General features: G+C 45.7%; 1 protein-coding gene across 2 annotated transcripts; it reads left to right on the top strand.

Annotated features, from left to right (window-relative positions):
* Nucleotides 1-95: 95 nt before the first annotated feature.
* On the top strand, nucleotides 96-13,910 carry LOC106575893 (interleukin-18 receptor accessory protein). Of its 2 annotated transcripts, none has more exons than XM_045699483.2 (10): nucleotides 96-692; nucleotides 856-1,129; nucleotides 2,294-2,456; nucleotides 2,974-3,151; nucleotides 3,408-3,470; nucleotides 3,778-3,907; nucleotides 4,522-4,685; nucleotides 5,350-5,487; nucleotides 11,425-11,601; nucleotides 12,064-13,910. In XM_045699483.2, exons 1-10 carry the CDS (start codon nucleotides 587-589, stop codon nucleotides 12,657-12,659), a joined length of 1,989 nt encoding a protein of 662 aa, XP_045555439.2. In that variant the 5' UTR covers nucleotides 96-586; the 3' UTR covers nucleotides 12,660-13,910. The 2 variants fall into 2 exon arrangements, with proteins under 2 accessions (XP_045555439.2, XP_045555438.2); XM_045699482.2 differs by having other exon boundaries at nucleotides 3,405-3,470.
* Nucleotides 13,911-14,872: the final 962 nt, after the last annotated feature.

The raw sequence follows: 14,872 nt of genomic DNA, 5'->3' as shown, positions 1-14,872 counted from the left end.
CCCACACCCACAGATGCACAGAAACTCGAAGATAGTGTGAAACTTCTAGCGAAGTAGAGCTCTCTGCATTTAACCAGGAAATAGACGTTGACACATAGGAAACTGGTGGTCATGTTTTCACATTGTGCATCTCTGAGGGGAGCCAGTATCAGATATGATTGGTTTCCAACCATCTAAGAGGCAAGCTGCACAGACTAGTGGCTAAAGAAGAACAGGGCAGTGGAATGCAGGGAAACTAGTTCAGATGCGTCCCTTTTCATTTACTAGGAAAGGACTGACAGCTATTTGTCTGGTTTTAGAGTGGTGAAAGAGATTCTGTTTCCAGGAAACCCAGATCCTTGTGACAGTTATGACACGCAGTGCTGGGTTTGATATTGGAATGAATGAAGTGCTGAGTTTGATATTGGAATGAATGAAGTGCTGAGTTTGATATTGGAATGAATGAAGTGCTGAGTTTGATATTGGAATGAATGAAGTGCTGGGTTTGATATTGGAATGAATGAAGTGCTGAGTTTGATATTGGAATGAATGAAGTGCTGAGTTTGATATTGGAATGAATGAAGTGGTGGATTTGATATTGGACTGAATGAAGTGGTGCGGAGTGATGCACCCTGGACCGCCACTGGCTTTAGCAATCATCGCATGTTTTCTGCAGAGATACTTCTGTGAAAGTCGCTGGGACAAGGAAGAAGGTACTTATCTTTATTATCAAACAATTGTTCAAAAAACATTTATAGATTTTAACATTTATAGATTTTTCCATGTGCATATAGACATTTCATATGCCTTCAGTATTAATGACATTATACATACATCTGTGTGGAATGAGAGGTCTTTCTTGTGTGACACGTGTAGGTTTGAAGCCACGCCCAGAGACGTACGGCTACAAAGCTTTCTCTGGGGAGGGGTTTGTCATGCAATGTAACAAACCACAGTCCACCGGTCTCTGTCAGCGCCTCTACAACATCACAGCCAGCTCTGAGGAAGCTGATTGGTCGAGGGCCGAGGGGGAAACCAATAGAGACAGAGATTTCCTCAGAGATGACGGGGCCGTGACAGGACGGGGGAACGCGCTCTGGTTCTCTACCGTTACCGCAAAGGACTCTGGGAAGTACACATGCCACACAGGGTAGGTAGTCTGTATTGACTCTGTTTGGGTGGGCCCCTCTCTCTGTTCCACAGGGTAGGTAGTCTGTATTGACTCTGTTTGGGTGGGCCCCTCTCTCTGTTTCACAGGGTAGGTAGTCTGTATTGACTCTGTTTGGGTAGGCCCCTCTCTCTGTTTCACAGGGTAGGTAGTCTGTATTGACTCTGTTTGGGGGAGCCCCTCTCTCTGTTTCACAGGGTAGGTAGTCTGTATTGACTCTGTTTGGGTAGGCCCCTCTCTCTGTTTCACAGGGTAGGTAGTCTGTATTGACTCTGTTTGGGTAGGCCCCTCTCTCTGTTTCACAGGGTAGGTAGTCTGTATTGACTCTGTTTGGGTAGTCCCCTCTCTCTGTTCCACAGGGTAGGTAGTCTGTATTGACTCTGTTTGGGTGGGCCCCTCTCTCTGTTTCACAGGGTAGGTAGTCTGTATTGACTCTGTTTGGGTAGGCCCCTCTCTCTGTGTCACAGGGTAGGTAGTCTGTATTGACTCTGTTTGGGTAGGCCCCTCTCTCTGTTTCACAGGGTAGGTAGTTTGTATTGACTCTGTTTGGGTAGGCCCCTCTCTCTGTCCACAGGGTAGGTAGTCTGTATTGACTCTGTTTGGGTGGGCCCCTCTCTCTGTTTCACAGGGTAGGTAGTCTGTATTGACTGTTTGGGTGGGCCCCTCTCTCTGTTTCACAGGGTAGGTAGTCTGTATTGACTCTGTTTGAGTGGGCCCCTCTCTCTGTTTCACAGGGTAGGTAGTCTGTATTCACTCTGTTTGGGTAGGCCCCTCTCTCTGTTGCACAGGGTAGGTAGTCTGTATTGACTCTGTTTGGGTAGGCCCCTCTCTCTGTTTCACAGGGTAGGTAGTCTGTATTGACTCTGTTTGGGTAGGCCCCTCTCTCTGTTTCCTGCCCTTTGATCAGAAGAAGTGAGAGAAGCTTTGGTGGAACGAACGGATGAAGTGAAGTAGTCTAACTTTCCAAAACATGCCACGTCATTACATGAATTCTCTTCAGGACCAAAACGCCTTCAAAAAGACAGTACAAATGCGGTTCTTTCTTTGAACAGTTTGCCTGGGTTTGACTTTGAAAAATAGTTTGCCTATATTTGACCTTTCCAGAACACAATGTGTGAATTTGAATGTGTGTTGTTAATATCACAGTGGTATGGTGATCCACTTCTATGTGGAGGTGCTGGAGAGGGCCAGCCTGGGGTGCAGGGACACAGAGGAGAACAGGGTCACTCTGGTTCTGGGCAAAGGTGGCAGGATCCCATGCCCTGGGATCAAATGTCAGACACAGAGGTCAGAGGTCACATGGTACAAGGTGATTATTCCAGCAGATTTATGGATGGATGGATGATGGATGGATGGTGGATGGATGGATGGATGGATGGATGGATGGATGGATGGTTGGATGGATGAATGATGGATGGATGGATGATGGATGGATGGATGGATGGATGGTTGGATGGAGGAATGATGGATGGTTGGATGGATGGATGGATGGATGGATGGATGAATGATGGATGGATGGATGGATGGATGGATGGATGGATGGATGGTGGGGGTGATATATTGATGAACGGCAGGTTTTACCTGATGTTTGTTTCTCTTCAGAATGTAATTATGCTATCATTCCACTGCATCTAAGACTTTACACAAACTCCTAACCTTTAGTAAACACAAGTACAAGCCTTACACACCCGTGTGACCGGTTACACACCTACTCACCTGTGACAGGTCAACACATGCATGGAATAAATAGACCAATGTACAAAGAAATGAACAAACGGCTAAACAGGCAAACAAGTAATGGCTTTACGTCATGGGTTTCTCTGCAGGATGCCAGGCCTGTGTGTGAGATACAGGAGAAGAGGACTATCTCTGTGGTAGACAGGTATACTCTTCTGCTGGGTACTGTCTATGTGAGTGATGCTACACTGTATTTCTGTGACTACACCTATGAAGACAATGGGATCCCCTGGACAGTCAGGAGATCTGTTAACGTCTCGGTCATACGTAAGTATGGGAGGACTGTCGCTGCAGGCTCTGTCTTCCAACACACACCACACAAGAGTGTTCAGATGAACGCACGCCCATACACACACCACACAAGAGTGTTCAGATGAACGCACGCCCATACACACACCACACAAGCACGATCACATGCACGCACTTACGAATCGCACACAAACACCACATGTGCTCGTTCACATGAACGCACACATACTGTACACACATATTCTAGTAAATGTCACTTTTACCTCCACAGCAGCTGACACCACAGACCCTCCACAGATTACTTATCCCCATGGCAACAAGGAGGGTGTGGAGCTGGGTGAGTGCAGAGCCTGAGGTTGAATGATTGATTGATTTGATGATGGCAGGTGTATAGATTATGATCACTGTGTTTCACCAGTTTATGGCTTCGTCCTAAATGGCAACCTATTCCCTATATAGTGCACTACTTTAGACCCCTATGGGATAGTGCACTACTTTAGACCAGAGCCCTATGGGGTAGTGCACTACTTTTGACCAGAGCCCTATGGGTAGTGCACTAATTTTGACCAGAGCTCTATGGGGTAGTGCACTATATAGGTAATAGGGATGGAACCTAGTCCTTATATCAACCCTCTATTCCCCAGGGGAGCCTCATAATCTGAGCTGTCAGGTGCAGTTTGGGTTCCAGAGAACCTTTGACCCAGTGGTCCAGTGGTGGATCAGTTCCCATAGCAACCATGAAGGCATGATGAAACTGATGGAGATGGAGGCACAGTGAGCTGGATCTCATTTTTGTTGTTGATGCTCGTCATGTGTTATTGTATATTAAGCATTAACATTAATGAATGAATGATTTATTCATGAAACAGTTTTTTGTCAGGCACCCACCTATCATTAAAATAATAATGTGTATCACTGTAGGCTATGCCTACGTCCCAAAATGGCACCCTAGTCCCTACATAGTGCACAGTGTACTTTATAGGGAACAGGATGCCATTTGGGCCACAACCAAATCAAATCAAATGTATTTATATAGCCCTTCTTACATCAGCTGATATCTCAAAGTGCTGTACAGAAACCCAGCCTAAAACCCCAAACAGCAAGCAATGCAGGTGTAGAAGCACTGTGGCTAGGAAAAACTCCCTAGAAAGGCCAGAAACTAGGAAGAAACCTAGAGAGGAACCAGGCTATGAGGGGTGGCCAGTCCTCTTCTGGCTGTGCCGGGTAACAGAACATGGCCAAGATGTTAAAATGTTCATAAATGACCAGCATGGTCAAATAATAATAATCACAGTAGTTGTCGAGGGTGCAACAGGTCAGCACCTCAGGAGTAATGTCAGTTGGCTTTTCATAGCCGACCAGAGGGTCACCTTCTGTTTCCTCTCCAGGCAGGTGAGGGAAAGGAGTATTGAAGAGTTTGAGTTCACGGTCACCAGGACAGCTCAAATCCCGGAGGTGACCCAGCTACACCTGGACTCCACCTTCACCTGTCTGGCCCAGAACTCTGTAGGCAACAGCAGCGTCACCATCAGGCTGATAAGGAAATCTGCAGGTACCAGAAGAATACTGATGGGGTGCGTCTCAATCATCTCTGCTTTCTCCCCAAGTGTGCACTTGTTCACTTCCCTTCATGGATTTTGAATGAAATTACTAGTTTTATGGCAACTCCCTCTGGCACCTGCCTGGTCCAATCCAATGGTTTTCAATTTGTTGGGAGTAATGAACAAGTTCCCACATCTAGAGGAAGTAGAGATAATTGGAACGCAGCCCTAGTATCTCATTACATCTGATTTGGTTCTGGGTACCAAGGTTAGCCTACCACAAGTCAGATCCATTTTTCAGAGAACACTAGCAATGTATTTTTACTTAATAACCCTATCTTGTCATACTGTTATCTGAGACAACAACGCTCCTATGTGTTATAATTAATCAATAATGCCCGAGGGGGTGTGGTATGTGGCCAATATACCACGGCTATGGGCTGTTCTTATGCACGACGCAACGCGGAGTGCCTGGATACAGCCCTTAGCTGTGGTATATTGGAATATACCACAAACCACCGAGGTGACTTATTGCTACTATAAACTGGTTACCAACGTAATTAGAGCAGTAAAAATACATGTTTTGTCATACCCGTGGTATACGGCTGTCAGCCAATCAGCATTCAGGACTCAAACCACCCAGTTTCTAATGTGTATTTTGTAATGTTGTTTCAGTTTCCCGTGTGCTGGTGATAGTGTGTCCGGTGGTGTCTCTGCTGTTTGTAGCTGGGCTGGGCATTACAGTGCATGTCTACTGGCTAGAGCTCTCTATTCTCTACAGAATCTACCTGCCATACAAACAGACCACCACAGGTCAGCAACACATCTCTCACAGACACACACACACACACACACACACACACACACACACACACACACACACACACACACACACACACACACACACACACACACACACACACACACACACACACACACACACACACACACACACACACACACACACACACACAAGATAAGATATGAGGAAAACAAATCACAGGATATCTTAATTTGGTGTTTTCTCCTCCCACTCTTACCAAGTATCTAATGGCTGATATATGGTGTCCATCTCCTCCACTCCCACTCTTACACACACATGAAAACACACACTGTCAGATAAAAGCTATCTAGATTCTAGGCAAGCCTCAAATCTAGCAATCAGGAAATGACTGTTTCAACTTGACTTGTTACAACCTCAAACCACACAGAAAGATGGCTGGGTGTTCTGAAAAAAAAGCCAGTTGTTGTCAGTTCTTTGAAATTACATCATAACTGTCATCACTGTCCTAACTGTCATCACTGTCCTAAAGGTCATCACTGCAGTACGATGTGTTGTATTATGTGTTTAAAAAAGGGTTGGGGTCAGTTCAAATTGAAATCAGTCAATTCGGGAAGTATCCTGAAATTTTAAAAAGAACACCTATTTTCAATGATTCATCAATAAACTGTATTAACCATGTAACCTGAATGTCTCTTCTCTCTCCTTCCCTGTATTGACCATGTAACCTGAATGTCTCTTCTCTCTCCTTCCCTGTATTGACCATGTAACCTGAATGTCTCTTCTCTCTCCTTCCCTGTATTGACCATGTAACCCGAATGTCTCTTCTCTCTCCTTCCCTGTATTGACCATGTAACCTGAATGTCTCTTCTCTCTCCTTCCCTGTATTGACCATGTAACCTGAATGTCTCTTCTCTCTCCTTCCCTGTATTGACCATGTAACCTGAATGTCTCTTCTCTCTCCTTCCCTGTATTGACCATGTAACCTGAATGTCTCTTCTCTCTCCTTCCCTGTATTGACCATGTAACCTGAATGTCTCTTCTCTCTCCTTCCCTGTATTGACCATGTAACCCGAATGTCTCTTCTCTCTCCTTCCCTGTATTGACCATGTAACCTGAATGTCTCTTCTCTCTCCTTCCCTGTATTGACCATGTAACCTGAATGTCTCTTCTCTCTCCTTCCCTGTATTGACCATGTAACCTGAATGTCTCTTCTCTCTCCTTCCCTGTATTGACCATGTAACCTGAATGTCTCTTCTCTCTCCTTCCCTGTATTGACCATGTAACCTGAATGTCTCTTCTCTCTCCTTCCCTGTATTGACCATGTAACCTGAATGTCTCTTCTCTCTCCTTCCCTGTATTGACCATGTAACCTGAATGTCTCTTCTCTCTCCTTCAAATTGCAAATTTCAAATCAAATTTATTTTTATATAGCCCTTCGTACATCAGCTGATATTCTCAAAGTGCTGTACAGAAACCCAGCCTAAAACCCCAAACAGCAAGCAAAGCATGTGAAAGAAGCACGGTGGCTAGGAAAAACTCCCTAGGAAAAACTCCCTAGAAAGGCCAAAAACCTAGGAAGAAACCTAGAGAGGAACCAGGCTATGAGGGGTGGCCAGTCCTCTTCTGGCTGTGCAGGGTGGATATTAAAACAGAACATGGTCAAAATGTTAAAATGTTAAAATGTTCATAAATGACCAGCATGGTCAAATAATAATAATCATAGTAGTTGTCGAGGGTGCAACAAGCACGTCCGGTGAACAGGTCAGGGTTCCATAGCCGCAGGCAGAACAGTTGAAACTGGAGCAGCAGCACGGCCAGGTGGACTGGGGACAGCAAGGAGTCATCATACCAGGTAGTCCTGAGGCATGGTCCTAGGGCTCAGGTCCTCCGAGAGAAAGACAGAAAGAGAGAAAGAGAGAATTAGAGAGAGCATATTTAAATACACACAGGACACCGGATAAGACAAGAGAAATACTCCAGATGTAACAGACTGACCCTAGCCCCCCGACACATAAACTACTGCAGCATAAATACTGGAGGCTGAGACAGGAGGGATCAGAAGACACTGTGGCCCCATCCGATGATACCCCCGGACAGGGCCAAACAGGCAGGATATAACCCCACCCACTTTGCCAAAGCACAGCCCCCACACCACTAGAGGGATGTCTCCAACCACCAACTTACCGTCCTAAGACAAGGCCGAGTATAGCCCACAACGATCTCCGCCATGGCACAACCCAAGGGGGGGGGGGGGGGGGGGGGGGCGCCAACCCAGACAGGAAGACCACGTCAGTGACTCAACCCACTCAAGTGACGCACCCCTCCCATGGACGGCATGGAAGAACACCAGTAGGCCAGTGACTCAGCCTCTGTAAAAGGGTTAGAGGCAGAGAATCCCAGTGGAAAGAGGGGAACCGGCAAGGCAGAGACAGCAAGGGCGGTTCGTTGCTCCAGCCTTTCCGTTCACCTTCACACTCCTGGGCCAGACTATACTTAATCATAGGACCTACTGAAGAGATAAGTCTTCAGTAAAGACTTAAAGGTTGAGACTGAGTCTGCGTCTCTCACATTGGTAGGCAGACCATTCCATAAAAATGGAGCTCTATAGGAGAAAGCCCTACCTCCAGCCGTTTGCTTAGAAATTCTAGGGACAATTAGGAGGCCTGCGTCTTGTGACCGTAGCGTACGTGTAGGTATGTACGGCAGGACCAAATCGGAAAGATAGGTAGGAGCAAGCCCATGTAATGCTTTGTAGGTTAGCAGTAAAACCTTGAAATCAGCCCTTGCCTTAACAGGAAGCCAGTGTAGGGAGGCTAACACTGGAGTAATATGATCAAATTTTTTGGTTCTAGTCAGGATTCTAGCAGCCGTATTTAGCACTAACTGAAGTTTATTTAGTGCTTTATCCGGGTAGCCGGAAAGTAGAGCATTGCAGTAGTCCAGCCTAGAAGTAACAAAAGCATGGATTAATTTTTCTGCGTCATTTTTGGACAGAACATTTCTGATTTTTGCAATGTTACGTAGATGGAAAAAAGCTGTCCTTGAAACAGTCTTGATATGTTCTTCAAAAGAGAGATCAGGGTCCAGAGTAACGCCGAGGTCCTTCACAGTTTTATTTGAGACGACTGTACAACCATCCAGATTAATTGTCAGATTCAACAGAAGATCTCTTTGTTTCTTGGGACCTAGAACAAGCATCTCTGTTTTGTCCGAGTTTAAAAGTAGAAAGTTTGCAGCCATCCACTTCTTTATGTCTGAAACACAGGCTTCTAGCGAGGGCAATTTTGGGGCTTCACCATGTTTCATTGAAATGTACAGCTGTGTGTCGTCTGCATAGCAGTGAAATTTAACATTATGTTTTCGAATGACATCCCCAAGAGGTAAAATATATAGTGAAAACAATAGTGGTCCTAAAACGGAACCTTGAGGAACACCGAAATTTACAATTGATTTGTCAGAGGACAAACCATTCACAGAGACAAACTGATATCTTTCCGACAGATAAGATCTAAACCAGGCCAGAACTTGTCCATGTAGACCAATTTGGGTTTCCAATCTCTCCAAAAGAATGTGGTGATCGATGGTATCAAAAGCGGCACTAAGATCTAGGAGCACGAGGACAGATGCAGAGCCTCGGTCTGACGTCATTAAAAGGTCATTTACCACCTTCACAAGTGCAGTCTCAGTGCTATGATGGGGTCTAAAACCAGACTGAAGCGTTTCGTATACATTGTTTGTCTTCAGGAAGGCAGTCAGTTGCTGTGCAACAGCTTTTTCAAAAATTTTGGAGAGGAATGGAAGATTCGATATAGGCCGATAGTTTTTTATAATTTCTGGATCAAGATTCGGCTTTTTCAAGAGAGGCTTTATTACTGCCACTTTTAGTGAGCTTGGTACACATCCGGTGGATAGAGAGCCGTTTATTATGTTCAACATAGGAGGGCCAAGCACAGGAAGCAGCTCTTTCAGTAGTTTAGTTGGAATAGGGTCCAGTATGCAGCTTGAGGGTTTGGAGGCCATGATTATTTTCATCATTGCGTCAAGAGATATAGTACTAAAACACTTTAGTATCTCCCTTGATCCTAGGTCCTGGCAGAGTTGTGCAGACTCAGGACAATGGAGCTTTGGAGGAATACCCAGATTTAAAGAGGAGTCTGTAATTTGCTTTCTAATGATCATGATCTTTTCCTCAAAGAAGTTCATAAATTTATTACTGCTGAAGTGAAAGCCATCCTCCATTTGCGAAGGCTGCTTTTTAGTTAGCTTTGCGACAGTATCAAAAAGAAATTTCGGATTGTTCTTATTTTCCTCAATTAAGTTGGAAAAATAGGATGATCGAGCAGCAGTAAGGGCTCTTCGATACTGCACGGTACTGTCTTTCCAAGCTAGTCGGAAGACTTCCAGTTTGGTGTGGCGCCATTTCCGTTCCAATTTTCTGGAAGCTTGCTTCAGAGCTCGTGTATTTTCTGTATACCAGGGAGCTAGTTTCTTATGACAGATGTTTTTAGTTTTTAGGGGTGCAACTGCATCTAGGGTATTGCGCAAGGTTAAATTGAGTTCCTCGGTTAGGTGGTTAACTGATTTTTGTCCTCTGACGTCCTTGGGTAGGCAGAGGCAGTCTGGAAGGGCATCAAGGAATCTTTGGGTTGTCTGAGAATTTATAGCACGACTTTTAATGCTCCTTGGTTGGGGTCTGAGCAGATTATTTGTTGCAATTGCAAACGTAATAAAATGGTGGTCCGATAGTCCAGGATTATGAGGAAAAACATTTAGATCCACAACATTTATTCCATGGGACAAAACTAGGTCCAGAGTATGACTGTGGCAGTGAGTAGGTCCAGAGACATGTTGGACAAAACCCACTGAGTCGATGATGGCTCCGAAAGCCTTTTGGAGTGGGTCTGTGGACTTTTCCATGTGAATGTTAAAGTCACCAAAAATTAGAATATTATCTGCTATGACTACAAGATCCGATAGGAATTCAGGGAACTCAGTGAGGAACACTGCATATGGCCCAGGAGGCCTATAAACAGTAGCTATAAAAAGTGAGTGAGTAGGCTGCATAGATTTCATGACTAGAAGCTCAAAAGACGAAAACGTCATTGTTGTTTTTTTTTTTGTAAATTGAAATTTGCTATCGTAAATGTTAGCAACACCTCCGCCTTTGCCGGATGCACGGGGGGTATGGTCACTAATGTAACCTGGGGGTGAGGCCTCATTTAACACAGTAAATTCATCAGGCTTAAGCCATGTTTCAGTCAGGCCAATCACATCAAGATTATTATCAGTGATTAGTTCATTGACTATAACTGCCTTGGAAGTGAGGGATCTAACATTAAGTAACCCAATTTTGAGATGTGAGGTATCACAATCTCTTTCAATAATGGCAGGAATGGAGGAGGTCTTTATACTAGTGAGATTGCTAAAGCGAACACCGCCATTTTTAATTTTGCCCAACCTAGATCGAGGCACAGACACGGTCTCAATGGGGGAAGCTGAGCTGACTACACTGACTGTGCTAGTGGCAGACTCCACTAAGCTGGCAGGCTGGCTAACAGCCTGCTGCCTGGCCTGCACCCTATTTCATTGTGGAGCTAGAGGAGTTAGAGCCCTGTCTATGTTCGTAGATAAGATGAGAGCACCCCTCCAGCTAGGATGGAGTCCGTCACTCCTCAACAGGCCAGGCTTGGTCCTGTTTGTGGGTGAGTCCCAGAAAGAGGGCCAATTATCTACAAATTCTATCTTTTGGGAGGGGCAGAAAACAGTTTTCAACCAGCGATTGAGTTGAGAGACTCTGCTGTAGAGCTCATCACTCCTTCCCTGTATTGACCATGTAACCTGAATGTCTCTTCTCTCTCCTTCCCTGTATTGACCATGTAACCTGAATGTCTCTTCTCTCTCCTTCCCTGTATTGACCATGTAACCTGAATGTCTCTTCTCTCTCCTTCCCTGTATTGACTCTGTAGATGACAAGGAATACGATGCCTTTGTGTCCTACGTGCCCAGCTCTTCCTCTGAGGAGGTGGGGGGACGAGGAAGAGGAGTAAGAGAGGAGCCACTGGAGGTGCTCCTGCCCAGGGTTCTGGAGGGGCAGTGGGGCTACCGCCTCTTTCTGCTAGAGAGAGACCTGCTGCCGGGTGGAGGTGAGTTCTAGGCTGCATCTCAAATGGCACCCTATTCCCTATTTAGTGTACTATTAAAAAGTAGGGTACTATATAGAGAAAGGCTGCCATTTAGGACGCATAATAGTCTGGTCCCAGACCAGTTTGTGCTGTAGAGCCAGCCAACGACCATAGGAGTTAGCTATACTGCACAAACTGATCTAGGTTATAGTTGAGCAGGCCATGTGAATAGAAACAGTCACATTACCAGATTAGACTGTAAAACATTGCCATTGAATGTACAGTTGGCCTAGAGATGGCAGCTTTCAAATGAAATGTATTTTGAAGAATGTGTGGTTCCCAGAGTCACTGTTTTACTGTCAGATTTTGACAGTCTGCATAACTGTCATGTCTCCCTGCCAAGCATGACACTTGTGTGGTGTTTGTGGTTTTGTGTTTGTGTGTGTGTGCATGCATGTCTGGTGTGTGTGTTCTGTGCTTTAGCGTATGCAGAGGATGTGGTGTGTGCGATCCGCAGCAGCAGGCGACTGGTGTGTGTCCTGAGTCCTGACTACCTGGCCAGTACTTGTCTGTTTGAACTGGAGACAGGCATCAGAGCCTTACAACAAGACCCACACCTCAGGCTCATCCTCATCTGGACCAGCCCCAACCCCAGCAGCCCCAGCACCACCAGCCCCAGCACCACCAGCCCCAAACCCAGCATCCCCAGCACCACCAGCCCCAATCCCAGCAACCCCAGCCCCAGCACCACCAGCCCCAACCCTAGCCCTAGCACCACCAGCCCCAACCCCAACCCCAGCCCCAGAATCACCAGCCCCAACCCCAGTCCTAGCCCCAGCACCACTAGCCCAACCAGCAGCAGGCCTCTATCTCTACCCCTGTCTCACACCCTGGGCCTGGTGGCTTCAGCCTCACCGCTGCCCCCACTGGTTCGGAGGGCCATCAGAGTCCTGCCTGCTCTGCACTGGACCCCCCAGGACCAGGGAAGGATGATAACTAGCTCCAACTCTGGATCACGGTTCTGGAGATCCCTCCACAAGGCCATGCCAGCCCAGAGTGGGACTGGGACAGACACATAGACACTCTTAGACAGTGTAATGACTGTCCTGATCAGGTCGGGTTACAGGAGCCCACAATCCTACAGGGTCTCTCTCAACCCCCAACAGAGGAGGAGAGATCTAGGGGTCTGAAGATGTGGGGGTTTTATGACCCCTCACGCCCATGATAAACCGTAGGCCACAGAGAAATTCCTTTGTCCTCATTATGGAGAACTGGCCTCAGAACATTAAACATGCAATAAAGGGACTTTGGAACAATGGTTTCCGTCAGCCACAATGGTGGTCATGACGAGAGATGGAATATGAAATGTATGTAATTTTTGTTTTATTATTAAAGGTTAACAGATGACGTTATTATGAAAACATTGTACCTTTAAGAGTTTTCCCAGTATATGCCTGATGTTTATACATTGCACGTTGTGTGGAAAATATCCAAATCAAAGAGAATGTTTTGGTAAAGATGAGATGTGAAGTTAGTGTCTAAAAGTGGATTTGAGTAAAATCTAGGCCTTGTCCCTTAACTTGGTACGCCCAGAGAATTGCCCTAAAGGCAGTTACGCCCACTTCTGACCCGAGGGTATAAGACAGGAGACTGAAGAATTAACATATCAGACTAAGTGACCCCAGGCTGCAGCCACGGTCTGAATGGTCAACGAACCCCAAAACGCAACACAAAGTTTGAAGACAAAGAAATATTTTTCTACACAAGCTACGGATGAGTAGCTGTGTCTAAGCGGGTGAATTCAAACCGAACCACCTAGCCTCCACTCTCCATTGAATCGTGGTATCTACATTGTTTCATTCCTAAGCTGTGAGCTCTGAGCTACAGAGCTGTCTGTCCTCAGAAGACCCCTTTCAGAGCAAGGGCGAGGGATCAGACCACTAAGCCAAGAAGGACACTGACATCGTGAGGACAACCAGAGAGTTGAGTCGGAGAAGTGCGTCATTGAGAAGCCTAAACGACCCACGCGGAGCTTCCCACCTGAGACCTCCAACACGTAATTACATCATTATATTCTGACCCATAAGAGCGGCAGTTCGGGGCAAGGCTAGGGTTTAAATAAGCATAGCTGACAAATGAACCCAAATGTATATTTCTCTCATGTACTTTCTTTGTTTCTCTCTCTTTTGAAATCCCCCATTTTGGGTAACACGCACCATAGTGTGTTGGCCCGTTATACTAAGTCCTAATCATTAGCCTAGACTGTGTTTTGTGTATGTGTATCTTTTATCATAATTTTAGCTTGCTAGTAAATAAATAATCAACTAAGATTGGTGTGGTAAACTCATTGGTGTAGCCCGGGTTCGTGCAGATTCCCGGATTATGCGACGTTCAGACATGAGACTAGAGGTTGATTAATTTAGCGACTGTTGTAAAATCGATATTCTGATATTCTTTGAGTTAATTTGGGAAATAGAAACTCAATAAAACTAATTTTCCCATGGTGCCCCAGGTTAATGAGTTAATAATTGCTTGATTCATTGCTTGATTCATTTAATCACACAATTATAAACCGTTAATCATTCGATGAGCAACAGTCGTCACATTAACTAATACAACGTCACGACATATGGCGCCCCCTGTGAGGAGTCTAAGATAGGACTAGGCCGCACTATTGGGAAATTCCATATCAATTGTGTAGCAAGATATATACATTCCATTAATAGCTATAGGCAGGACTAGTGCGGGAGAGAGGTGTGTGTGTCGTTCCATTTCACCCAGATACTGGTCGGAAGAGAACGACCCCTGTTGTATATCTGACGAAAGCCAGTGTGAAGGGGGGTCTACTGAATGCTACGAGCTAGGGCATATGTACCAGCCGATGCAGGCATTCTGAGAAATAATACTAGTTGGGCCTAACGTAGTGTTATTTCTGTCGATCGCTTTCAGGAGTGATCTGACTCGGTCATAAGCAATTCCTAGAGCAGAAGACATATGAGCCAGCCATTACGGAAATTAGAGTAGATATATTCGTTTGACCGAAGCGAAGTTATTATCTCTCTACCTCTCGCGTTTGGTAACGGGAAGAGGTTAAGGGTTGAACGTGAGACGTCACCAAGTAAACCTGTTCCCTTGTTGGAGGGAACTTCCCTTGTGCGGCGAGGTGGAAACCCCGCGCAAGGAAAGCTAAGCATTGCGCCAGATGCTAAGCTAACAAAGGGGAGCAGCCATTTTTGTTTTCCTCTTTGTTCATAGTGAATTCCCGCGCCAGGCGGGAATCCTGTGAGATCTC

The sequence above is a fragment of the Salmo salar genome, chromosome 17 (assembly GCF_965601325.2).
Source record: "Salmo salar chromosome 17, fSalSal1, whole genome shotgun sequence".
NCBI classification, from domain to species: Eukaryota; Metazoa; Chordata; class Actinopteri; order Salmoniformes; family Salmonidae; genus Salmo; species Salmo salar.
The sequence above is the reverse complement of the archived record's forward strand: the minus strand, read 5'-3'. Positions and strand labels throughout refer to the sequence as shown.

Bases quoted from the DNA above. Each gene is read 5' to 3' on its own strand.
- LOC106575893 (XM_045699482.2), top strand. From the start codon at position 587: ATGAAGTGGTGCGGAGTGATGCACCCTGGACCGCCACTGGCTTTAGCA. The intron at 1,130-2,293 runs GTAGGTAGTCTG...TTAATATCACAG, and splicing joins AAGTACACATGCCACACAGG to TGGTATGGTGATCCACTTCT. The intron at 2,457-2,973 runs GTGATTATTCCA...GTTTCTCTGCAG, and splicing joins CAGAGGTCACATGGTACAAG to GATGCCAGGCCTGTGTGTGA.